The following is a 25,779-nucleotide window of genomic DNA, read 5'->3' on the forward strand; positions in this document are numbered from 1 at the left end:
GCAGGAAACAGTATTCTCTGTAACAAACTTCTGCAGTCCTATGTTGCGGTGCACAAAGGAAATGAGAGCAAACTCCGGCTTGCATTGATTTCTTTTTTTAAGCCCAAATGATCATTAAGTCCCCCCTGGTGCCTTGAAAGCTGCATGTGGAAGGAAGCATGGTGAACATTGAGCTTTCTGAGGGGATCCTTGCACAAGCATGTGTAGGCTTTTCTCAGTGCTTGGGGTTTGATATGCTGGGACGTATTTCAAGTGAGCATCAATGTGTGCTACCCTCGAGCCACAGCTGTAGAGCTCTTCTTCTTGGCTGCCATTGAATTCAGGTGCTTGCTCTCTGAGGGTTCACTTCTCAATATTGATACAGAAATGTTTTTCTGATGCTAAACACCAGTTAGCCACTCAAGTGAAAGGTAAGCTGTGAAAACAGTGGAAAAAGAGAGCCTGAGCAAATATTTCTTAGGTCAACCCTGTTCCATTAGTGAGTAGTTCGGTAAGAAAGACATAAAAGAAAGCATGATCTTTATGGATCAATGACCTGAAAATTGTATAACATTAAAACTTGTTTTATTTAAGAAGATGACAATCAATCTAACAGGGAATTTGTTTAGGCTACACAAGGGCAGGTATTACCTTTGGTATGGAAGTTCAGCTGAGATGCTGGATGATGGGGCTTAAACCTGAAACACAGATGCAGCCTCTGTTATAGCATAATTAGCTCTGATTATAGAGATGGATATTTGCAAATGCTGCTTCCTCCAGATCAAATACCACTTCCCTTCCGTGTCCACAAAGTGAAATAACAAAGATGAAAACAAAATAGGATGAAAATGCTTGCTAACAGAAAAATGCTGGCGGGAGTATAAGGTGGATCTGGAGGATGTGTTAGGGAGGGTTTCTGCGCTGCAGAGGGTTAGGACCAATGCAGGTGTAGAAACTTTGAGTTAATGCTGTGAAAATGGGGACTGTTGTTTGACATCTGAAAGAGGCACCAGGTGAAAGCTGCTGAGAGTTCTGGAGGTGGCCCTTGGGCAGTGAAAATGCTCGGAGTGATTTTGTTGGGCCTTAGATCAAGGCCTCAGTCCAGTGCAAACAGACCTATTATAGTGTTTGGTCCTTGGTTAACATGAGAGTGTGACGTGTTTGGGCTCAGGGCCTGGTCCCACATTCTGCAGTGGGTGCTTCTGGGACAACACCTGATCCTGCTGAGTATTCCAGGATGGCAAGGACCGCATCAGGAGAGGCACAGTTACCAGGCCTCAGTAAGGTGCAAATGGGGCAGTAAACAGCATCTTGGTATGAACTGTGGCACATTAGCCTTAAAACAATTAAACCAAAAACAAGGTTAGAAACCCTGTTTCTAGTCCTTGCAGCATGGCAGTAAACCTTCCTGCACAAAGCTGGATGTACTTGGCAAATTTTGTGAGGTTGAAAGTTGCGGATGATGATTAAGTTTGTGCATTGTGGAACTTAAAATAATTTGTTTTAGAAATAGGTAATCATAAAAAGGAAAGGCAGTTACTATGAGTCTTAAATAAAACAAGCATGGGAGAAAGACTATGTGCTTCAGCAGCCAGTCCAAATTGAATCATCAGAGACATTGGCATTCTGCAGTGATCTTGGCTCTGGGAGGACCCCTGCATGGGTCTCTCTCTTACTCTCTGGAGGAAAAAGCTGCTTATGTGTTGCTTAGTAAGTACAGCAGTGAAGACACTTGAAAGTTTTAAGTAGTTAACATAGTATTTTTTTATATTTTGCTTTTTTCAGAGGGGATTTAAATTGGGAAATTGATCCACTGCAAAATCTTGAGGGTTGGAGCAGAAGTGACATGCAGAATCTTCATGCTGTCAGCTCAGCCTGTCTGTACATATGCTGAGTGTGGCATATTTAACTGCAGGTTAGCTTAGGAGCTTGTAAGATTTGAGGGTTTGGGGGCTTTTTTAGTGTTTGGTAGCAAAATATTAAGATAAAAAATTAAAATAGCAAAAAGGTTTTGCACTTAAAATCTGCCATCCAGTCTTCCTGTCACTTTACATCACTTTGTGCAATTCTTGTGGGATACTGTGCCAAGTTAAACTTGATTACTGCTTTCTGTTTGAAGAAAGAAAGGATGAAGGTTGTGGACTTGAAAGGAAATGTGCAGGGATAGAATCCTTAATAGTTGTGAGAATTCTGTATTCAGAAGGGTAATTAAGTCACAAAATGCACCACTGCCAGGAGCTCAGCTCTGAGTAACTTGCAGACTTGGTAGAAAAAGGGAATGTCCACAGAATTGCTCTTTTCTTCTTCTTATTATTTCATTTTACTTTCTTTGATAGAAGAGAGAGAAAGGAGCACTTATTTCAATAAAGAAGGACCTGATCTGGGGAGGTGGCCAAAATCAAGATGATGTCTGTACACTTTAAATAGCACATCCTCTTTCTGTCTGCTTTTATATGGATGCTGGTTTTATTATTCTGCTGCTTAAGTTACTTTGCCTATTTCTATCTGAACCAAACTGTAATGTTCTTTCCCCTCTTTTGGTAGCTGCTTCGTGACTGAATAAGAACTGGATGTGAGGTGTGCATTGGGAAGTGATTGATGTGTGCTTGTGCAGCTTGTAGCACTATGAGAAACACAGGTGCAGCTGCTGATGATGTTTGCTAGAAGTAGATTGAAAAAGCAAGAAAATGAAATTACACTTCTGCACAGAAAACCTGTTGTAAAACTGTGGGGCAGGAAGCAATTCCGGAAGCAAAAGCTGCATTTGTTTCTGCGGGACAAAATGAAGAGGCTTCTCCAAGGCCAGGCGGATGAGAATCCAAACCATGCTCACCACTGCCAGCTCTCTCCGGTGGAGATCGAGACAGACATGTTTGTGTGTGGAATAAAGAGGAGCTCTGCCAGCACTGAATTTTCCACTGCTGGAGGGGACTTTCATCAGGATGGAGGACGTGACTCCAAGGGCGTGAGCGAGGTGTGTGTTGGTGAGGTGGAACTGAACTGGGATGGCTATGTGAAAATACCATGCTCGGTTCAACAGAACAAGAAGGACTTGCAGGGAAATTCCTCTGATGGTACAATGCAGACATCTTCTGAAAGAAAGGGCAGAATGTCTGAGGGGCAAGACCTCTCTTCCCTGAGCATTACCATGAGCTGGAGGGAGGTAGCCGAAAGGCAAGGGTGCTTTCCCCAGGAGAAGCCCACTGCATACAAGAGTCGCAGACGGCAATCGAGAGATCGCTCGGCTGATGTGGTTGACTACATTGTTAAAGAGCTCCAGGGAATAAGTCGCATCCAGACAGAGATTGCAGAACTCCGGCAGCACCTCACCTTGATAAAGGGCTCTGTGGATGAAGTCTCCAGCTGTGTGGATACAGTGTTGAGTGAGATAGAAGGCCTGCAAGGTGGTTCCGGTGGCAAAACCCAGGGTACACATGCTCGGGAGCCAAGTAAGGAGCTACACAAGGAAGAACCAGTGTTATATTTTTATGGCATCCCAGAAAAAGATGGTGAAAACACAGTAGAGCTTATCTGCAGCTTCTTGTCTGAATATCACTGTTTCAATGGTATCCAGTGCAGTAAGTATATAAAAGATGCTTATAGATCTGATATTGGTACAGGCAAGCCATTAACACCAAGACCAGCAGTCGTGAAACTCGTCAATTGTGAACAGAGAGACTTTATTTTACAGAAGTCTATCCTTCTGCAAAGCTCAGGGGTCCGGATTGCTACCAGTGAAGAGCAGAAGCGGCAGAATGGCCAGAGGGGCCACAAAACGGATCCAGTCCCTTCACAGCCTGGCTTCAAGAGAAATCATCGCAACTCAGCGAATCCCGATGCGGCTCAGAGAACTGATGCAGTTGGGCACCTTCAGACAGACTCATGCCAGGTTAAGTATCAAAGCACAAGCGGGAAAACGCCGTGCGTAGGAGAAAGACTTGATTCTGTGCAGAAGTCAACCTTGGCTAAGAAAAGCAACCTGATACCTGAAACTGGGAAGGAAGCACAGACAGTAGGCTGTGGTGAGCAGCCATCAGATGAGAGTGATGTTCACCAGGCCCTTCATGAACCTCTGCAGAGTTCGCAGGTGACCGATTTGGCCGAATCAAGTGATAGAAATTACTGCTGCTCATCTGAATCTTCGGGCCATGCAAGCCAGATGTGTGCTTCAAGTAATGGTAGTGAGCACAGGCTTGACACTGAAAGTGTCACTGAGAATGGTTCTTCCCTTCTAGATAAAGATGAGGGGATAACCACAGAAGAAACTGAAATAGGCTGCGATACCCCATGCAGATTTACTAGTGTGGACAAAGCTGACGTTCAAAGAGAAGATGTTTCTAGTGGGGTGACAACCATTAGCTATGATCATACAACAGATGAAATGGCTGATAGTAGTGACAGCTTGAAAGATATGATCCAAATGGACCTGAATGATCAAGATCCAACTGATCAGGTCTTTAGGGATGTCCTGGAAAATTCCCAGTACTTCCTTGACCATTCCCGAGATAACATTGATCTTGTAGACATGAAGTTTTACACTAATAAGCTTGGGAAAGCTATCCATCACTTCAGGTCTGCTCTGCAGGTGGTGTTTCACAAACTGGAGTCAAGTGATTCTGAAATCCTTTTGGAGAACGATAGTGGCCTACAGATGGATGATGACAATACCCTGATGCTGACCAGTTCAGGTATGTGTGGCAGCTCTGACAACTTTGCAGAAACCCCTCCTAGTCAGTCCTCTGAGAGCCAGGCAAACACAACCATCAACAGTGAAGCGTCTGCTCATATGCAGTTTGTTCCTTCCAGTCTTTCCTCTGTTCCCTATGAGCCTCCTGTTTCCAGTTCGATGCCATTGTCTGACTGTGAAATCCCTGCTGAGCAGCGTTCCCCTCCTGAGAAGCTTGGAGGAGATGTGAACTCTCCACCTGAAAAGGCAAAAGAGTGCAGACCCATGAGCCTTGACAAGGTGTGCGCGGAGACCATCTACCTGAACAAGTGCATCAACAACTTCAAAAACGTGCTGAGGGAAAAGAGGCAAATGCGTAGGAGACTCTTAAAAGAATTAGCGCAGGAAGGAAACTGGATTTCCACTGAGGAGACAAATTCAGGTAAACTGAAAAAATGTTTTTAAGGAGATGTCAAAATCTGACATTTGTGCAGCCAGTAGCCAACACCTTACTCTGTGGGTGAACAGTTTATTAGAAGTTGTGAACATACTGTTACAAAGGCAAGTACGTATGTTGTACAACAGTACTGACCAAAAACCCCTAACATTTACTGTGTAACGCTGAAATGCAAGCTTCACCTTTTTAAGAGAGGGAGATCTGCAGTGCATCTTGAAAATAGCAGGTGTTAGGGTTTTTCATCATAATTCGTGACTTGGTTTCTTGTTAAATATAATAGTTAAGATGTGTGATAACAAAGTGTGCATTTGAGCTGTAAGTAGCTAGATTTACAGTTTTGGGAGTTGAGTGGATCCAGACTTCAAGTGGCTCCATCACGAAGTGGGAGTTCTCAGTGTTTAATCACTGCTAGATGTTATCCTAGTAGAGACCTTTAAAAATAAAAGTAAATAAAATAAAAATAAAAATAGTTGAGACCTGAGTTTTGGTATTGTTTCCATAACTTGTCCATGAGCTGAGAAATTTTCCACTTTGGACCTACATCCCTTATTGCCAGCACAGATAATGAAGTGTTTGACCACAGCAGATGCGAGCTGATACAGCAGTGGAGCAGTGCTGGTTAACCCATTCCTGAGGATGTGAGGGGTAGAAATGACCAATGTGTTTTGTTGGGCCATGATTTGGTAAAACAAAACCTAACCTTGAAAGGTAGGTGCTTCTGCCCCCTCCCTTTCCAGGCACTGAGAAAACTTCCATCTCTGCCCAAATCACTGCACAGTTAAGGGAAGAGGCTTTGTTTCAAGAGTGAAAATATTGAAACTACAGCTTGAAATCTTCACACCCTTATTGTAGACCTGCTGGTATCAAATACTTTGTTCACTGTTCTCCTTGCAGTCATAAAAGCTAGTCAGGGTAATCAGAGCTGTCTTTTTCCCATTGAAAGAGTTGTCTTGCTCCAAGTGTCTTTTCCAGTGACTGTGCTTTTGCTGTGAAGAAACAATCTGTCAATCTGTATTTGACTTCTGTACCAGTGACCTTCTCAGTTATGCAGATCATAAAGCTTGTAATGAGCTCTTTGCTTTCTTATGTTGTACAAGCTCCTTAGTGTGGAGTTGATTCAAACAATATTTTTTTAATGAGTGAAACACTAGGATTTGTTAGCAGGCTTGGCACAGATATATATATATATGTATTTTTATTTCAAGGGAATGTTTAGATTACTAAAGTATAAATAGTATAGATGAAACTGTACTTTTTTAAATTCAGAATTTCTTTTTCTTCCTTTTTTTGGTAGTGTTTGTATAGTCCTAGACATGCATCCTAATTTTAGGACCCAAGGGAACAGACATTGGTTTGGATTAGCATTTGCCATAATGCAAGAGAAGTATTGAAATGACCTATTTCTGACTGTGAGAGGAGGCTGCTCATCTCAGCAGAGCTTGAGCAGTGCAGGCATGTTCACAAAGGGGAGAAATACCCAGAATAGCGAGGAGGAGGAAGATGTGGACTGGCATTCTTGAGCCTCCCTGGTTCAGCTCTCCTGAACATCATCTGGTGATGTGACCCAGAGCTGATGCTTGTGCAGCACTTGCATAAAGGTGTGTCTGCATGGTAGACAGGACAACTGAAGTTGCAAGAAGAAGTATGGGGTGAAATCACTATGTAGGAAATGTGCTTTGAGAGACAGGAGGATTCTGGAGGAGTCAAGGGTAGTGGAAAACACTGAATAAGGGATGAGAAATGGGGGAGAACTTGAAAGAAACCCTAGAGGAAATGTCAGGAAGCAAAGCAGCACAGACCATCAGGGCAAGGCCGAGAAGCAGGGAAGGGACAAGCAGCCCTGTCTGGAGTGGGGGTCAAGGAGTGTAATCAAAGCAGCGGTGTTTGCCCAGGATGAGCAAGGGAGCAGTGGGTAGCAGCCAGAGCGAGAGTAGGGATGACAGTATTGCCAAGGGCTGCAGAGCAGAGCAGAATTAATCATTCAGTTTGAAATAGGGTTGTTCTGGCATGCATTTTCTGAGAAAGGGAAGCAACAGTTTTATGTGCTTCTTTGCTGAACTCAAAATAAGTTAGAGCCAAGCTCTTATTTTCTTCCCTTGGAAGAAGCATAATATTCAGAATGCAATGAAAAGTTGTTGGTTTGCTTCCCCCCCCAGCTACAGAGGAGTGTTTATGTCTTACTTAAAACATTTAATTTGTTCTTAATAGGCTTTTAAATTCCTGGGTCAGGTCCACTGAAAACCTGGTTCTGCCTGCTGGCTTTTTGGTTCTGAGCCTGAACCCCTGTATTACTCATGCCTGCTTGAAAGTTCAGTTCAAGGTATTTTAATGAATGTGTTTGGCAGCAGTCTTCAGCAAAGGAATGGATGATAACTTTGAAGGTGTTGGTAAATCTGTGTGTTTTGGTGAATCAGAGATGATGCACTGGCATAAAGGTTTAAATTATTTATAGTTGTACGCAGATGCAAATTGCCAGAACAATTTAGAACTTGGCAGATGCATGTAAATAATTATCGTGTTTAATTTGAAGTCAAAAGAGAAAAAAATAAAATATCCCCTGAATATCCGAGCAAGCTTTTAAAGTTTTAATTTGAGAGAAGAAAAATTCAGTGAAGATGAAGAAACTTTGACTTTGTGTGTGTTTAAAAACAGCCCTGAAATGGTAGTGACTTTTGTAGAAATAAGTTGGCTCAAAAGTGGAACGGTGAAGGAATTCTGTGATTGAGGTTTAACCAAGTTAGTCACCACTGATGATGCTGTGAGCACACCTGCTGTAATGAGATGCATTCAGAAGATTTAAATCTTTGTCTGCAGTTGCTCAGAGCTTTGCCAGACTTTCTGTTTGGCCTGAAACTGTCCCTAACAGCTTTAAAGTGAAGGAGCTCAGAAATCAAAGATATGCATGGAATTTAAGCCAAAATAATCCTTTTCTTTTTTCTCCTCAAAAAAAAGAGTCTAATGCAAAATTCATTGCTTTGTGTTTGTATAAAAATAAGTTTGACCTATATTTGAGAAGCTCTAGTGCCCTTAGGCCTTAAAATTTGGCAGTGCTAGTCCATGTCAAGGATTTATCTGTGGAAAATCAACCCCAAATGAGCGAAGAGAATAAGCCTTCTAAAAATGTGTGGTTTGCATATGCTCGCTGATAGCTTGCTGCAGTTGAGCTGTTGCGCTGCCAGAGACTCCATCTGTCCTCAGTGCTTCCCAGCCGGGGGATAGAGCAGGGCTTTCCCTGCTCAGCACGGCTGAAAGCTATGGCAGACCCAAGAGGGGATGCAAGACCAGGTCTTCTGCATCTCCTGTGCTTTGAGACTAAACAGGAGACATCAGGAATGATCCTGGTTCAAATGCAGAGGAGATAAAGGCCCAAGAGTGATGGATGTCTGGATCTGCCCAAGAGACACTGAAACAACCCCAGGGACCAAGTCAGGAGAGATGGGGATTGGTCTTGAAGGGTCTGCGGTGACTGTGCAAAAAGGACACAACCAGAGGACTTAAAGTGTAATTGAGTCTGCCTAGGTGAGAAGGTTTTACTTAATAGAATAGGACAGGCAGAAGGATGGTACAGAAAAATCACTTTAAGGGGGAACATTCAGAAGTGTCTGTTCCCACAAAAGCATGGATGGACCCCAGGTTTCCTCAGGCTCTCCAGTTGGGCAGGTCTGTGGAGGGGTGACTGTCAGGCCATGGTGCTCCTGCGGCGCTGGCTGTTACTCAGAAGGCAGCAGCATCTTGCTGCTTGTGTTTTCTCCTCCATTAGCTCATGGAGGAGAGACCTGCAGGGCAGGCTGGAGGCTTTCCTCCCTGATGAGCATCCATGTGGGCATGTCTTAAGGTGGAAAGTAGGGGGTTTATTTTACATGCAACCCAGCACTTCATTTGCTAAAGTAATTTGATTTCTCCTTAGTGATTGAGTTAAAATAGCTTCTCTATTTCCTGTCTTAGTGATTGCATGTGTGTAATTACACCCATACAGACAGTAACTTTGAAAACTATTTTAGCTTTTAAACCAATTTGAGTGGCCCTTGTTGCCATGAAGATATTCCTTCTCCTCCATCTTTCATATGCAAACGAGTAATACGAATCTCGATGCAGATACAGAATTATCTGATTGGAAGACTTAAAAAATACCATGTCTGTACCGGAAGTTTTGATTATGGCTCTCATGTAACTTTACTAGCCTTGAAATTCCCTATCCATAAACATGAGATTTAGTGTAGGAGGCTTCTGGGTTTTTTTCTTTTCTCAGAGGAGAATTGCCTAGATTTATAAAACCAGAAAATATCTGTCTGCATTATGGTATTCGCAAAAGCAAAATGTGTTCTGTGGGAGCTACCAGTTTCCTCATAACGGGCCAAATGCACAGGGAGTGAGGAGGGAAGGGAGGGGGATGCTTCAGATGCACTTTAGGGGAAAAGGGGAACAAGTCTGTTCCTCTCTGTAATAAATTCAAGTTCTCTTTCCAGTCTGGTAAATAGCAGCTCCAATTCTGTATTAAGATTACTTGAAATTCTTGAGTTAATAAAACAGAAACTGTAACTCTAAAAATCAGCTCTCAAAAGTGTATGTTCTGATGCATGTGCAGTTATGGATAAAATCTGATTAGTTTAACTCGGGATTGATTGGTAGAGATTAATTAACTGGTGTGTGTCCCGGGAAGCACATGGGAAAACTCTCTGCTGCACAAATGTTTTATCAACTTGTGGCAAATGTTCACCCTACTTTCTGAAATCGTTTTACGAAGCTCATGGCAGAAATCTGGTCTATTAACTTTTGTTCCTCTCCTTCTTCTCTTTTTCTCTTCACAGAAGGAGGTAGAGGAGAGCTCCAGGTTGTACATGTTGTCCCTTGTAACCAGCATCTCTTTCTGAAACTGCTGTGTGTGCATGCCTTGTCTTCATGTAGGCAATTGCTCCCACTGAGGCACTGAGACTTGGTTTAGCATGTTGTGGTTGTCAGAGGAATTGTTACCACTGTGTATGAGTTAAGAGGCTGTTCAGTGCATATTATCCTCTACAAAGAGGAAAACATGAATGCTTGGAGTGATCTCCTCCCTTTGGTGCTCTGTGAGGTGTGTGTAATGTGCGCAGGCACCACGTTAGCAGAGCACAAATGGTTTATCGTGCGTTTTCCAGTCTTCCTCTTTGTAAATCTTGTTTAAGAAAGTATTTCTTCGTTTTTCCTCAGTTGTGTTATTTCATTCCATCTCTATCTGCTTTGTACACTTACAGCAATTAAAGACAAAGGTACCACTGTGGGCTATAATACTGAGCTTTAAGCAGTACTGTGGATGCTGGGAGGTATCTGCTGCAGATCCTGTGCCTTTTTAGCCACTTTGCTTTGAGCAGGGCTGTGTGCCCCATGGGGAGGACAGGACTTTCCCCTTAATACCTACAGCTGTTGCCTCTGCACTCTCTGCTTATCACCCTGTGAGCAACAGGTGACTCCTCCTGAGAGGATCCACAGGATTTTTTTGTCAGCTGCTCTATAACATCTCAGAGAAATTTCTGGCCATTGGATTAAAAACCTTTTTTTTTAAATGTGTGCAATATGGACTAGGTGCCCGCTGTACTTCTACCTCTTCCTCAGTTGTATGAATGAGGCTAAATCAGCTTGGGCTTCCATGCAGATCTTATCCTTTAAGTTTGAGAAATTTGTGTTTCTAAGCTTTTATTGTTCTGTGTATCAGGCCACTTTGTTTAATTCTTACTGGCAAATGTCTATCCATTAATGCTTTTTTGGGAATGCAGGGATATCCAGTGTCAAATATTGATGTCAGATTCTGTCCTCTTCTGGCTTAAGTGCCAAAACACTGCAGCCTTCTTTAAGCTGCTCATCTGGCAGCTGGAAAACTGATACTGGAAGATACAGCTGGTGAAAGGAGCTCCCTCTGGGGCTTTTTGGTCATTATTTAAATTAATGCTGCTGCAGAATACAGTGCATTTGAAATAATCCCTTGGTTTGTTGCAGCTTTGGAGTCCATGTAAGTCACAGTGCACTTAAGTCAATGAAGACGTTGAACCACAAGACCGACTAGTTTAATTGGGATGATTAGTTCAGTCTGATTCTGCTAATACTGTTGAAGAAATGGTCTAATTAGGCATGACCAGAAGTTTAATTTAGACAGTGAAACAGTTGCTTCTTGTTTTACCCTGATTCAGATTAATCTATAGCTAAATTGAGGTCTTCGAGGTTTAATAATGAAGCATGGTATTTGAAAACAAGTTAGGATGATTCTCAAAACAAATAAAAAGTCATTATTGATTTTTTTCTTACCTGTTTAAATAAAGCAGCTTTCCAAATTTTACATCTGTTTTTTATCTAAGAAGATAATGTGCTAGACACAGTATTTGAGTGTGATGGCAAGTTACATTGTTAGGAGGCCTTTTATGTGGCAAGATGGATTTACGGAGAGGGCTAACAGATCTAGGGATGTTTTTCCTTTTCCTTGTGCTGCTCCTGACTTGGTGATTTTCTTTTTTTAATGCCTCTCCATCCATTTTATCTTCTTTCTCTTCTACAGAACTGATTGCTTGTTCTGTCCATTGAGACATCTTCTTGTATGTGAGATAAATTGCAAAATCTAGAAATATCAGCTTGGTTAAATAACTTCTCAAATTACTTGTAAGCCTAACTGCTGCTTTTCTGAGTGAGCAAAACTCCTATTACTTTCTGTTTTAGGCTTCACTAAATATTGCCTTCCCTATGAGTAAGTATTGTGCCTTTAATGATCATGTCTGTTGACTTGTTTAATCAAGGGTATTAAATTTATGCTAGTCTTTCACTGGCATTATTTTGCTAGCTAGTTTTTGGTTGGTAAGAACTTTAATTACTTGGAGAAGACCTTTCAGCAACTGGTCACAGCATGATTTCCTGTGAGTGAATATACAGCACTGGTAGGGGTGACAAGCGCTTCACCAGCTGAACATATTTGTTAGACAGCAGGTGCAAAACTGTCATCCATCAGTATCAGAAATAATAATAATAAATTTTAAAAAATGAGTCGTGATGGGCTGTTTTGTTTACATGTTTGGTTCTCCGCCTTTTCACTGCTGCTTTATGTGCTTACTGGAGATTTTAAAAAAATATATCAGATTCAGACAGGTTTGGCTGCTTTCGAGGAGGCATCAAGTGACAAAGCTGTGCAGAGAAGTGAAGCATAAGCCACTTTTCTGTGATGTGCAGCATGTGTGTGTCTAGGTGTTAAATATGTCTGCTTGCCCTTTGCCCTCCCATTTGTTTCAGGAAGGACAGTGCTAAAAAATCTCGCAGTTATTCCAGTGTTCCTCTCATCTGCCCATCATTTCTCCATTTGCTCAGGCTCAAAGCAAGCCAGGTTGTCATCATAGGCTGAACTCGAGCAGATCCATGGCTGGTGACAAGACCCAGAGCCCAAACGCGTCCTGGTGCCAGTGCTGCCTTCAGAGAGTGGGAAACACCCCAGCTGCAGCAAATCCATCTAAACAGGCCATTTGTCTCCTTTAAATGAAAAGGAGTGTATGAAGTGTTCCTACCCACATCAGTGCTGTAAACTGACGCTCCCAGAGGTGTCTGGACCCTGTCAACCCTCCTGGTAAATTTGTAGGCAAGGCAGCCTCTGGTTCTTTGACTACATGTGTCAGTGCAACAAGGGTCTGCAGAGGACTGCTTGGTGTCTGCCAGCCCTCTGCCACTGTGTGGTATTGTGCTGTTACTTCATATATAAACTGCCCAGTTTCCTTCTTTACAACTGGTTAGGTTTAGTGTCATCTTCTCCTTTTGAACGGCTGCTACAGAACTGTCATGGTTAGACACCTTTGAATTTTCATCCTCAGTTTATATTTAGCCACAGTTCTCCTCCCATGTGGTATCTTCTCCCGCCTATTGAAAAAGCACAGAAAGAAGGTTCTTTTTGCTAGAGTAAGCAAGCTGTCCTGTTGTCCCTCTATAGTAACATGTTGACATCTTCTCACTGCTTTTGCCATTTTCCTGTGTGAATTGTTTTTACTCTGGTATAATATAAGAAGGTTGTATTTGCCTTTCTGAAGGAGTAGTGCCAGCACAGTACAGTGGTATTTATGCTTTTATTTCTATGGAAGCATTTGACTGGACATAGTCTGTGGATGATGTTCTCTCCTTACATGGCTGTATCACAGTGGCTCATGGCCAGTGTTATGGCTAGAACTCAGGTCCATTTTTCCTGTGCTTTTTTCCACCTTGCATCTAGTCAAATTCGCAGCAGGCTTTGGGGCTCTGACCTTGCTGTTTGTACCATGTTTAACCCCCCGCTGTTGCAATCTTCATTGCCGTCAGTTCTTTCCATTGGCCATCTGAGTTCCGTATCAATAATTCTCTGGTGTTTGTCATCGACAGATTTTATCAGCAGATCCTGCTTACTCCTACCAGCTTCCTTATTGCGTTGTCCATGGCTGGCTCAGCGACAGTTACTTGTTTACCCACCCTAAATCTCCCTACTCCTCAGCATAATAAGGCTGGAGGCATGGTGTTACATCAGGAGCTTTTTTGTGAAATAAAAATTCAGTCAATAATTCTTTTCACAGTCTAAATAAAAATATTTACTTTGTAAAACAAAAAAAATGTTTTCAAAACGGGTGTGTGCTGTATTATGTATTTGTTTCCTCTGTTTTCCAATTACCTCCGCATTAATTCTTTCCTTTGTGTTTGCTCCAAGCATTCCAAGCTGTTGAAGCCAGTAATGAGCCTACACTACTCTTGATCACATTTCCCTCCTTCCCCCACACACCTTAGCTGTGGACACTGCATTGGCTCTTCTGCAGTCCTAAGGCATCAGCCCTTGTTTGATGGATGTCAGGTGCTGTTTCTCTTGGCATTTTCTCAGTGAGAATGCTGCCTGAAGCAAATTACTTCTTTACTTTGCTCTCAGCAGGTGATAACTCCTGTTTCCACACAGCCATCACCTGCCTTGCCCCTGCATCAATATTGTCACTTACTGAAAGCTCTTTCTTTTGTTTTGTGCTGTTGTACCAAGATGATTTTTAATCTCAACCCTAGAGAAGCTCTTTCTCTTCACTTGTTTTCTTTCTATTTGCATGCCTGAAAAGCTTGGCAAAAATAAATGAAATAAATGAGAAGTACAGTTTATCGACCGTTTTGATTTGACATGTCTCAAAATCTGGGAGATGATGGAGGTTTGTTTCCTGTACGCTTTCTGCCTTTCCCTGCATCCATGCTCTTGGCTGTCCTCTGCTGACTCCTGGTTGCCTGTAGGAAATGGTTGTTGCTCAGTTAGAGAACGGCTTTCTCTGGATTTTTCCCCTGAACAGAGTTCTTGATGTCCTCATGGTCTCCAGCCTGCAGTATTGCCCGTGCTGTCTGTGATCTGTTAATGTCTGAAATATTGATTGCTTGTATTTAGAGATTCTCAGATAAAGTGATTGAAAAACCCGTTACACTAATTTCTTTTGCCAGTAAATGTTGCCACATTTGTGTCTGTCATTCTCTGTCATTCAGTGCAGCTGAACTGACTGGTGTCAAGCTCAGTCTGGTATAAAACATTGTTCCATTTTAGGATTGCTTTCTAGCCACAGCTCTCCAGGTGTTGAAAGGTGAAGGTAGGGATGTCTTGACTTCTGTTCTCCAAAGGATCTGGTTGCATTTGCTTGCTGAAATCTTCCTCTTGACCACCACTTGATTCACATTCTTCCAGACAAAAGGCAGGTTTTAGGCTGAGGGGCTCTGGAAGCTCAGCCTGAAGCAGAGATGTGTGGAACATGATCCTCCCTGCAGGAGCCCAGAGCCCGGGGTGCTGTTCTGGCTATGGGGGGAATGAGCAGCTGAACTGGGCCACAGGTCTGGGCGCCTGCCTGTGCCATCGCACGGAAAAGCTGGAGTGTCCATTCAGTTGTGAATAATGTGATGTTCCTTGTGGCTGTTCAGAAATAAAATAAGTAAGACTGCATAGTCTTCAGATCTGCCTAGCCCTGGAGTTGTAGGAATATCAAATAAAAAATTTGGACTTTTGCTGTTGTGCGAGTTGAGACCTCAAATAGAAAGCTGTTTTTCTTGGTTATTTCAGATCTTCTAGGGACGCCTTGACTGTCTCCTGTGAACAACCTGAGGTTGCACAGCTCATCCAAAGCACGAGATAAAAAAAAATTTAAAAAAAAAATCTTTCTTTGAGGGCTGTGGTCCTTTATCTTGCATAAAACTGGAGCTCATTTTCTGACAGATACTCTTTTACTTTGTGATGGTTCTCAGGTTTCAAGTCCCACGGCTAGAAATACTTCGCAGTACATGCAAGTTAGAACCTCTGTCTACACTCAGCAGAGATGAGTGTTAGCTATTAGCAGTGTGTCTTGCTTACTCCTCTTTGAAACCAGCTTTTCTTTCAATGAGTGCAGGAGAATGTGTGAACTGTAGTCTGCAACAAAGAGGTTTCCAGTAAACCATTTTCCTCCTATTTAAAAACTTTTCCGCCGGGTACACTGCAAGTCTTTAAACACTGCTCAGCTCTAATCAGTCCACTGAAGATTTTAAAAGAAATAAAACTTCACTTTATAAATACACTCCTAATATGAACATAAGGACATAGTTTAAATTCATGAATATGAATTCTCATATCACACTTTGTGGTGTTTTCCATCATCCTGTGAGATCCCAGTTTACTTCAGTCATCTTGCAAGTGGTGGCCCTTGTTTGACACCTGTTGGAAATTCAGTACTTGCATGTGAATGAGTGAAGCTGCAATGGGACCCCTCTGCTTAGGGGCCTAAAGAGTCTTAGTATTTGAGTATGAACAAAGCTCACAAGTGTATGTATAAAGTTTCATGTTGACCACTCATTTGTGCATTTCATGCAGTTTTTTTTAGTTTTAGCATCTTCATTATGACCATGTTCATATAAGTGGTAGTCTGCAGCAAAAGGACCTCTCCAATAACTCATCCATTTGTTGGGTTGGAAAAAAATAAAGGAGTTGGTCTTTGAGGCTGCCTTTTTTGAAAGAAGAGGTGCACTGAACAGGCTCTTCTGGTCCTGGCTCTAGGTGTTCAATGAAATTGCACAGCCTGCCTGTGTCCAAATGGCTTGTCCTGACGTGTTGGTCACTGGAGGTGCTTGAATAAGTTTCTGTATGCATTTGCCTGCATGCAGTGCTGTCTGTTATCCTTTCCTCAAAATACTCTCTAAATACTTTTCCTGGTGCTTTTGGAAGCTAATTTCATATTGTTCTTTTCCCTTCCCCTGTTTAAGGGTCAAGATGAGGCTGATCCATCAAAACCACCCTGGCTCAAAGGAGGGTAAGTGGTATTTTGAGACCTTGTTTTTCCCTGTGTTTGTAACTGCAGTGAACTTCGAGGTCTGCAGTCGCTCCTGATGTTTTTAATGGCTATTTTCAGGAATCATCAAGTGTCCATGTCTCACTTAGGTCTAGGCTGCTGCTGTATTTCAGAGTCTCCTCTTAAACAGTTGGAAGTAGGCTGTGCAGCTCTTTAAGAGATCTTAGGTTAATAACAAAGTTATACTTGCAATGTATGATCTGTGTCATGATGATGGCAAGTGCTTATGGCAGTAATGTTAAATAATCCTTGCTGAGTACTACAGAATGATGTGGATGAGATCCTTTTCCCTGAATCATTCGTGGATGGCACCAAGGAAAGGAAAGTAGCTCAGGAAGATTGCTGTGTCTTTTGCTCTTAGAAGAAAAAAGCAGCTTTGGGAAGGTCTTCTGTCTTTGCAATGATTTCTGTGGTCCTTGTAGTAGTCACAGGTGAAGTAGCTCTGGAAATATTCCAGTTTATCATTTTTAAAGAAGTGATGATCATGCCTCTTTTGCACAAGTGAGAGTGGGAGGCCATGCGTTCTCTCTGCCACACACTACTCACAACAAATGAAGCAGGCAAATTCTGATTGTGTGTAATTTCAGCATGATACTCTGCATAATAGGTACCAGCATGGTAGCTTCCCTAGAATCCTCTCTGGAAAACAAAAGACAATGACACATTTTACAAGCTGATAGGTTATGTGCCTTGTACGTGATTAAGGCGATACGGTTTGGTGGTGGTGCACTCATTAGGAGCTGATGAAGCAGCAGATTTGCCCTGAAATCTCAGCAAGAAGTTGGCTTGTTGCATGCGTTAATTCTCATGCGACTGAAGGAAGCTTCCTAATAAAATGCAAAGTTAAATCAGAGGCTTCGTTATATGGCTTCCTGCTTTTGGAGGCATTGTTCTGCAGTGTTGGTATTCCCGCAAAGAGTTCTCCACACCTGCAGATGCCTGGAGCTGCCTAGCAACCCCCCGCTTTCCTGAGGAGCCTGGGATTTCACGGAGTACCTGCAATTAGCAGGAGCAGAAGACAGGGATTTATTCTAACTGTAAACATACCTTCTTCTACTTTAACAAGGAGACAATCTACCGAGTTTGTTGGTTTGCGCACACGAAATTACTTCCCAGCCTGAAAGATGAATATACCTACGGTCCTGAAATACTTAAAAATGTGTTTTGTCAATTCAAGGCAATGTTTGCTCTAGTCTGTAATTTTTTCCCCTTTCTGTGTGAGCAGACTGGCTCAGGTAGGTTTGAAAAAAGTTTGGGTTACGCACTGTATTCCTCCCATGCAAGAGATTTCCAGGAAAGTTGGTGGTGGGTGCTGAACCTTTAATTCCACCTTTAGCCACGCTGTGGCTTATTAGCTATGAAGTATATTAAAGCACTTACATTTGGAGTTCTTTCATATGACAATTAGATAAGTGGTGTCCTTTGAAGGAAGAAATCATCTTCTGTCACTGCAAACCATCTTTGCTTGCTTAAATTTTCAAGGTTTAATGTAAGCATCTCCGTGATAAAACTCGTATGAAAAGATGAATACTTGCTTCAAGCTATGTGTGCTTTTAGCTTAATGCTTAAAGTAGCTCCCTGTCTAATCACTGGCTTTGGAGAGAGAGCTTCAAAAAACAGTACAATTGGTATTAGGGATCAGTCTTTGGGTCTAATATCTCATATCTGTATATTTTATTTATTACTGCAAATCATCTTCTCATACAGAAATGCTATTCACTCCTCAATACAGCACTCCATAATAATGTTATAAATATTACATGCATTGCAGGGGAGAGTTACCCTATTACATATAAAGCTATGGTGTGCATATTTGAGGCACTGTCAATACTTCTATCTGTGCAAGCACTGATTTTAAGTGGAGACTGTGCTTGAATAGACTGAGGTAGCTGAAAACACAAGAAAATGAATAATTTTGAAAATTAGGAATGGTTTCTTTTTTTTCTTTTTTTTAAAAAAATAATAAGCTAAAAGCAGATCATCTGAGTGTGCAACTGTCTAGATAGTAAGACACCTCTCTTCAGCACCTTTTAAATAGTCTTGCTCTCCATTAGTCTGGCCTTACAACTGTTTCTATCATATACACCTCAGTCTATCATAAATATTTTGCAACAAACCAGCTTGTGACTAGATATGTTTCTCAAGCACAATAATTTGTTTAGGCTCATCTCGATTTTATAAAACGTGCAATTGTAATGTTTTTCTTTCCTGGGAAATGTCAGATTATCACAGTTCCCTTTCAATTGAATTAGGAAAAAAAAAATTGGAAATCATGTAGAAAAGAAATGTAAATTCCAGCTGTGTCACTGACTTTTACTTGGGATCATTTTGTTGCATCTTTTCAGCTTACAGGCTCCCCTTTTCTATCTTGCATATGCTTTTGTGATTCAAGTGATTTGACGCAGATCTTTGACCAAAACTTGTCCAATAAGCTGTATCATGATTGAAATAATGCTGGTATTCTTTTCTGTGACACCTATTTTACCCCAAAACAGCATCATTGGTATTGGAAGGGGTTTCTAACATTAGGACAGCAGACACAATTCCACGTTTGATCCCAGAAAGACTGTTTTGACAATATAAACACTTTATGCAGATATTCCTTATTTCTTGCTGTGGGTCAGATTTTTCTATAACAAGCCAGAAGGGATTGTTGTAGTGTAACTTGGACAAAAAGTTTTTCTGGAATTCTTTATTGGAAATGAGGGTAGACTGTAGTAAATAAAATTAAAATTAAAATAAACACCATGTAGCCTCGCTATAACAATGTCTAGCGTTGGAAAACTGTTCATGGTCTTGGCCAAATATTCCAGTAGTTTTAATTGACTGCTGTGAACCAACACCTCTCTGATGTCCGAGTGTGCCTGCCGTTGCCAGCGGCGAGGTGGTGTTGTCGCAGGGGATCGCGGGGGGTTTATGCTCAGGGTGCACGAGCGCCCTGCACGGTGCAGATGTGACTCAGGCTGCGTGCAGAGCCGGCGCAGCTCGCGTGGCCACGTGTGACTGCTCACATTCCCACCAGCCCTGTTCAGCCAGCAGCAGCTGTCAACGCTGCTGTGGCTCCGACCTGTCACCCTCCTACGCCCCATCAAAAAAGTAATTTTTACCATTAGAGTGCTATGGCGTGTTTCTGTATTTAAAAGGCTGTGTCGCTCTTTGACACAGCCTTAAGCTAGGCTGTGCCATGACATACTTCTCCATCCTAGAGCATGGGCTGCTATAATGCGCGTTTGGTCGCTGTCTGTTGTTTCCTGGCTGTTTTTTTGACTTTTGTCTGCATTGAAATGGGATTTGAGTTGCTCCTGCTTGCCTGAGGGGTGCAGGTTGCCTCTTGTCACTTACCAGCCTCCCAGTCTTCATGGCATGTGCAAATTAGTAGTAGCAATTTTGTTTCCTAGGTTGTTTCAAAGAGTAGCTTCATGTGTGTCTTTTATTGCAGTAAGAACAGCTTGACCCATACTCCTCTTTCCTGGTGCCCTAAAGCATTTCAGCTGTATGTGGTGTACCAAATCAGCAAAATATATAGCTTAAAAGTGCCAGACAGTTTATCATGCAACTACAAAAAGGTATAAGCCAGCATGGTATGGGGTGAAAACAAATGGCTAAGTATAGAGAGGCAGAAAGTTCCTTTGTAGTCTCTGCAGCCAAGAAAAAGGCCTCAGGAATTGCGTTCCTAGTGTTAGCGAGGCTGGAGAGCAGCGTGGAGATGGGGAGGTTGAGTGAGACACTGAGAGGGGCTGTGGGTTTTGGCTGGTGGCTGGGTGTTCATTGTAGGGAGGGAGTCACATCGCAGGACTGTTCATCAGTTTGAGGTGAATATGATAGGCACAACAGCAGAGAAATGTGTGGTCAGTTCCCAACCTTAAAAAAAAGCATTATCTTAAGGCCTTACAGATGAGTGCAGTTGATTTACTGGGCACCTTTAAGCTGAATTAACTGACCTTCTTCAAGCACAGGCTTGCATCTGTGTGGTGTTACCAGTGAATGGGAGGATCCAAGTATTATCCAGGCTGGTCTCATTGAGAAGGAAGCAGGGTATGGTCTTTTTAATTCAGCAGGCTCTGAGTGTTGCAGTGGAAATGGCCCTTTTGCTCCATTGCCGCTTCTACCAGACAGTGGCAGCTCTTGCGTGTGGAGGTCTGCATGGCTTGAAATGCTGAGCACCACAAAGGGTCTCTTTAATAGAAACAAAAATAGTTTCTTTTCTCTTCAGTTGTGAGGTTTTTCCTCTAATAATAACATGGACCTTGAGGGCCAGAATTAAGTATGTTCTGGCCTAGAACCAGATGATGTGTAGCAGCATCCTGCCCCTGGACTGCTCCACTTCAACATGCTCGTTCCCAACCACTGATACTGGGAAGAAATATCTGGATTGTTGCGTGTGAAGATGAACACGTAATTGTTTTTTGATCAGGGTTAGAGGGTACTTCTGGAGATCATCCACCCTCCGTGCCAGAGCAGGATCACCCAGAGAAGATCACATGAACACATCCTGGCAGGTTTTGAATGTCTGCAGAGCAGGAGACTCTGCAACCTCTCTGGGCAGCCTGTTCAGCGCTCTGGTACCCTCACAGTAAAAATGTTTTTCCTTATGTTTAGGTTAAACCTCCCATGTTCCAGTTTGTGACCACTGCCCCATATCCTGTAGCTGGACACAATCAAGAAGAGTCTGGTCCCATCCTTCTGGCACCCATCCTTTAGATATTTATAAGCATTTATGAGATCCCCCCTCAGTCTTGTCTTCTCCAGGCTAAACAGACCCAGGTCTCTCAGCCTTTCCTCATACAGGACATGCTCCAGTCCCCTCATCAACTCAGTGGTTCTACACTGGCCTCTCTCCAGTCATTCCTTGTCCTACTTGAACTGGGGAGCACACATTCCAGAGAAGGGCCACGAGGATGCTCAGAGGACTGGAAGAGCTGCCATATGAAGAAAGGCTGAGAAAACTGGGCCTGTTCAGCCTTGGGAAGAGAAGGCTTAGAGGGAACCTTATTACTGTGCACCAGTACATAAAGGGTGGCTGCCAAGAAGATGGAGAATCCCTTTTCACAAGGAGTCACATGGAAAATACGAGGGGTAATGGACATAAGTTGCTTCTGGAGAGATTCCAATTGGACTCCAGAATAAATTTTTTCATTATGAGATCAATCAGACATTGGAACAATCTCCCAGGGGAAGTGGTAAATTCCTCTGCATTGGTCAGTTTTAAGAGTCAGCTTGACAGGGTGCTGACTCATCTCATTTAAACTATACTTTTACCTTGAGAGGTTGGACTAGGTGATCCTTGTTGTCCCTTCCAACCTTGTATTCTAGGATTCTATGTTACAGCTTCATCAGAGCAGAGTAGAGGGTCCTTTTCCCCTGAGCTGCTCCCCAACAGGTCCATCCCTATCCTGTACTGGTACATGGGGCTGTTCTTCCCCAGATGCAGTACCCTACACTTGCCCTTGTTGAATTTCATTAAATTTTTCCCTGCCAAACTCTCCAGCCTGTGCAAGTCTTGCTGAATGGCAGCAAGGCCTTCTGGAGTGTCAGCCACTCCTCCCAGCTTTGTGTTGTCAGCAAATTTGGTGAGGGTACCTCTGTCCCATCATCCAGGTCATTGATGAATACATTGAACAGAGCTGGACCAGTGCTAACCCCTGAGGAACACCACCAGACATGGGCCCCCAACCAGTCTCTGCCCCACTGACCACATGGACAGCAGTGACCACTGATACACTTAAGTATAATCTTCTGGGTGATTTTGTTTCCTCCAGTAGAGCATCTTCCCCACTTCCGAAACCTAAAATAATTTAATGAATAGAAAGAGGATAGAGAAAGACCAGAGACAGGAAGTTTCCGAGTTTCCAAAGTCTTTCCTGCCATGATGCTCAATGCCTATAGTAAACTATAAACTGAGCTCTCCCTAAGAAACAGAAGGTAATTCTGAAAGCAGAGGCATGTGGCTCAGTTACCACAGACTGTGCTGTGTGTGAGTTAGCACCACGGAGCTCTGGTTCTGCTGTTAGGTAAGTATTTTTGCCAAAATGGTGTGCCATAGAAGTGGCAGGGATAAGGCTGCCCTCACGCGCCCAACCTACTCTGAGCTGGCTCAGGCCCTCAGCTCTGAGAATGGGAAAATCACCTTTTGTTTAGTGTGTTAATTAAACTGGTGTGTTAACTGTAGCTTCAGTTTATTATTAAGTTGCATTTGCCATTAACTGATTCTTCCTTTTCTCATTTACTATGGTATTAACAAAATGTTAAAGAAAATGTTTCTCTCATCTGTTTATTGTCTATCTCTGCTGGTGAGATTTTTAATCTTTTTTTTTTCAATCTTTTTTTTTTTCCTCCTGAATTTCCAGGCCTGCAGGTGGTCTCTATGGCATTGATAGCATGCCCGATTTACGCAAAAAAAAGCCAATTCCACTTGTCAGTGATCTGGTAAGATACTTTTCTTCAGCCTCACAGTCATGGGTACAAGTGGCTTTACTTTTTGTCGTAGGGATAGCACTCATTGTCACTTCAGTGAGTTGAAGTGTTCCTGTTTAGTTAAATTAACTCTTACAGTAAGGGGTTTGGAGTTGTGCTTAGAAAAATCTCAGTGAGAATGAGGTATGGTTTTATAGACGGTTTCATTGATTTGGCAGAATTAAAGTATTTTTTATGTTCCTCCTTTGTTTTCTACACAGAATATTTGATTACTTTGAGGCCTGCATTATTTTTAAATGTTTCCCTAAAAATCACATACTTTGGGAAAAGTTACAATGTCCATGTGAGGTTTGGCAACTTACCAGAAGGTTGGAATTTCAGAGCATAGATAAACGAGCATATGTGCTTGGATTTTTAAAGTACTTTGCAATATTGCCAGGAGGCTTCTGCACTGAGGAAGCACAAGAACCAAGCAAAGTAATGAGGACAAGTTTCATATGCTTGTGTGATATGGTGAAATAAGGCTTTTGCGGGACAAATGGTTTTCTGTTGGCTGCATTCAGTACACGTAGCGATTTCATACTTGGGAGAAATGCTGTAACAGCTGAAAGACCAAAGTTTCCATGTCCTGTAATTCCTGTGAAAAGATGCATGCAATTCTCTCTGCCAGCTTATGCATGGGAAGCTTGATATGTGTCTTACTAACTGCTTGTATCTTGACTCTTCAATAATGGCATTAACTTGTGTTACTTCCTTTGTATGCTTTCATTCCCTTTCTCCACAGGCCATGGTAAGTGGAGCTAAAGACTATGCACTAGTCTCCACCAGAAACAAAAATTATTTTACCTTACATTCCCTCCACCTTTTTGCTTTTTACTTTAAACGTGCAGTATTGCAGTGCATGCCTATCCAGCGCTCTCTCCTGCTCCATCACTGAAGGAATGAACTTTTTCAGTCTGTTTTCAAATGCATAAAGCAGAGCACAAATGGAAGTTTCTGATAGGCTTCGATTATTTCAGAGCAGATGTTTCTGGCTTTAATTTCCTTAGACTCATAGAATTAATCATAGAATGGTTTGGGTTGGAAGGGACCTTAAAGGTCCTCTAGTTCCAACTCACCAGCCATGGGGACAACCCCTTCTCTGCCTTAATCTGACTGGAGTGACTTGCTGAAGAAGTCCTTTGTATGCCAGTGTGAGGTGCTACGAAGGCACTGCCCTGTGCTGTCTGAGGCTGCAGCACTCAGTGTTGTTGTTGATGCAAAAGAGGCAGTTTTGAAGGGTAAATGCTGTTCATTGTGTTCGGTGATGGCCAGTGAATGTGATACATCAGCACATTCAAACCTGTGCTCCCAACCCGCTGTGTTCTTTTTTTGTCCTGTTTATTTGTAACCCTTTCACTGTGACGTTTGAGGATGTTGTATATGTTGTAAAACTGATTTAAATAATCTCCTTTTGGATATGAATGAAGTTAGACATAGAAGAGTGAGTCCCACAGCTTAGGCAATAGCAGAGTTCCCGTTGCTAACAGCACATATAAGAGGAGATGTGAACCCAGGTTTCACTGATAGATCTTATGAGAGAAACAGGTAAAAATTTACCAGAGTGAGACTGGTTGTGAGCAAATGGAAACAAGTTGGAGACCTTTCAGAGTATTAATTTGACTCTTCTGACATGTGACCTGTCATTTCAGAAACCAACTTGAACGTCATAGATTGCTGGTTTGCTGTCTGGGTTGACAGGATCCACTGGGTCACATCTCCTGGGCATGTAATGCCTGTGCATATCTGAGTATTTGTGGTGAATAACAAAGTTTCTTCCTTCTTAGTCACTGGTTCAGTCCCGGAAAGCCGGAATTACCTCAGCAATGGCCACTAGAACATCTCTCAAAGATGAAGAGCTGGTAAGTGGGAGGGTTGCTTGGCTCCTGCTAACTTTTAGTAAGCAAATTAAGGGAATTTGGCGCTCTGGGATGCAGAGCCAGCTTCACAGATGTCTAAAAATATAGATGGAGAGCTTCTTGTATCATTTGTTTAAAGAAACCAAACATGTAAAAAAATAACATTTAATGTGTCAGTATGATCCTGAAAAATGTAATCTCACCGTTTCCCTTTATGCTACCCTTGGAGACAGTGTATGAAACTACACTGCAGGATATCCCTCATGCACAAACCTTAGTTCTTTTCTTCCATATCCTCCACTTTCTTAAATGCCTGGAGAAACATTTTTGGAAGGGTGTCCTCTGCTGCTGCTTGTAAAAGCATGATATATTTGGCTACCTCAAATGTGTAGATTTATTGCGCAGCTTATGCCTTTTCCCTTAAAACTCATGTGTTAACCAGTAAAAATAGGTTCAGTCACCCTCCTGGATGTTGGTTTTTGTGTGCTCTCGCCTTTCAGAAGTCTCACGTCTATAAGAAGACCTTGCAAGCCTTAATTTACCCCATCTCTTGTACAACCCCACACAACTTTGAAGTGTGGACAGCCACAACTCCTACCTACTGCTACGAATGTGAGGGGCTGCTGTGGGGGATTGCGCGGCAGGGAATGCGCTGCGGTGAATGTGGAGTCAAGTGCCATGAGAAGTGCCAAGACCTGCTCAACGCTGACTGCTTGCAGAGTGAGTAGTGACCAGTGACTATTCCGAAAGTGTTACCAGAGCTTTCCTAAATGTATGGGTGATGCCTCAGTAGTCAGTGAAGCTGCATTTGTTAAAATGATACTGGGTTGGATATTCTGACTTCTGTGCTGTCCCTCCTGCCCTGGTGTCACAGTCAGTTTGCTTATTTTAATCACCATCCTGTTTTACTGTTTTGAGCTCTTTGGAGCAGCACTAGGTTCTTGCTTACGGAACAGAGTCCATGGGCTGAGCTCCGATTCTCTGTACCAAGTGCAGATTGGCAAGACATTTTGTCCTTTGAACAGTAGGGTCTCAGGGCTGAGTTGCCTTAGAGACCTGGAGCTGAGCCAG

At 42.5% G+C, this 25,779-nt stretch overlaps 1 protein-coding gene across 1 annotated transcript in view; it reads left to right on the forward strand.

The window, feature by feature from the left end:
* Window positions 1–25,428, forward strand: part of LOC104540072 (protein unc-13 homolog B-like) — a gene marked incomplete at both ends in the record, with an annotated part of 67,966 nt that extends 42,538 nt beyond the window's left edge. The window contains 4 exons of the mRNA XM_010183786.1: window positions 16,311–16,357; window positions 22,744–22,822; window positions 24,637–24,711; window positions 25,209–25,428. Of these exons, the coding sequence (XP_010182088.1) occupies window positions 16,311–16,357; window positions 22,744–22,822; window positions 24,637–24,711; window positions 25,209–25,428 (421 nt within the window). The remainder of the gene's footprint in view (window positions 1–16,310; window positions 16,358–22,743; window positions 22,823–24,636; window positions 24,712–25,208) is intronic.
* Window positions 25,429–25,779: the final 351 nt, after the last annotated feature.

Source organism: Mesitornis unicolor, unplaced genomic scaffold, assembly GCF_000695765.1.
Source record: "Mesitornis unicolor isolate BGI_N332 unplaced genomic scaffold, ASM69576v1 scaffold26224, whole genome shotgun sequence".
NCBI classification, from domain to species: domain Eukaryota; kingdom Metazoa; phylum Chordata; class Aves; order Mesitornithiformes; family Mesitornithidae; genus Mesitornis; species Mesitornis unicolor.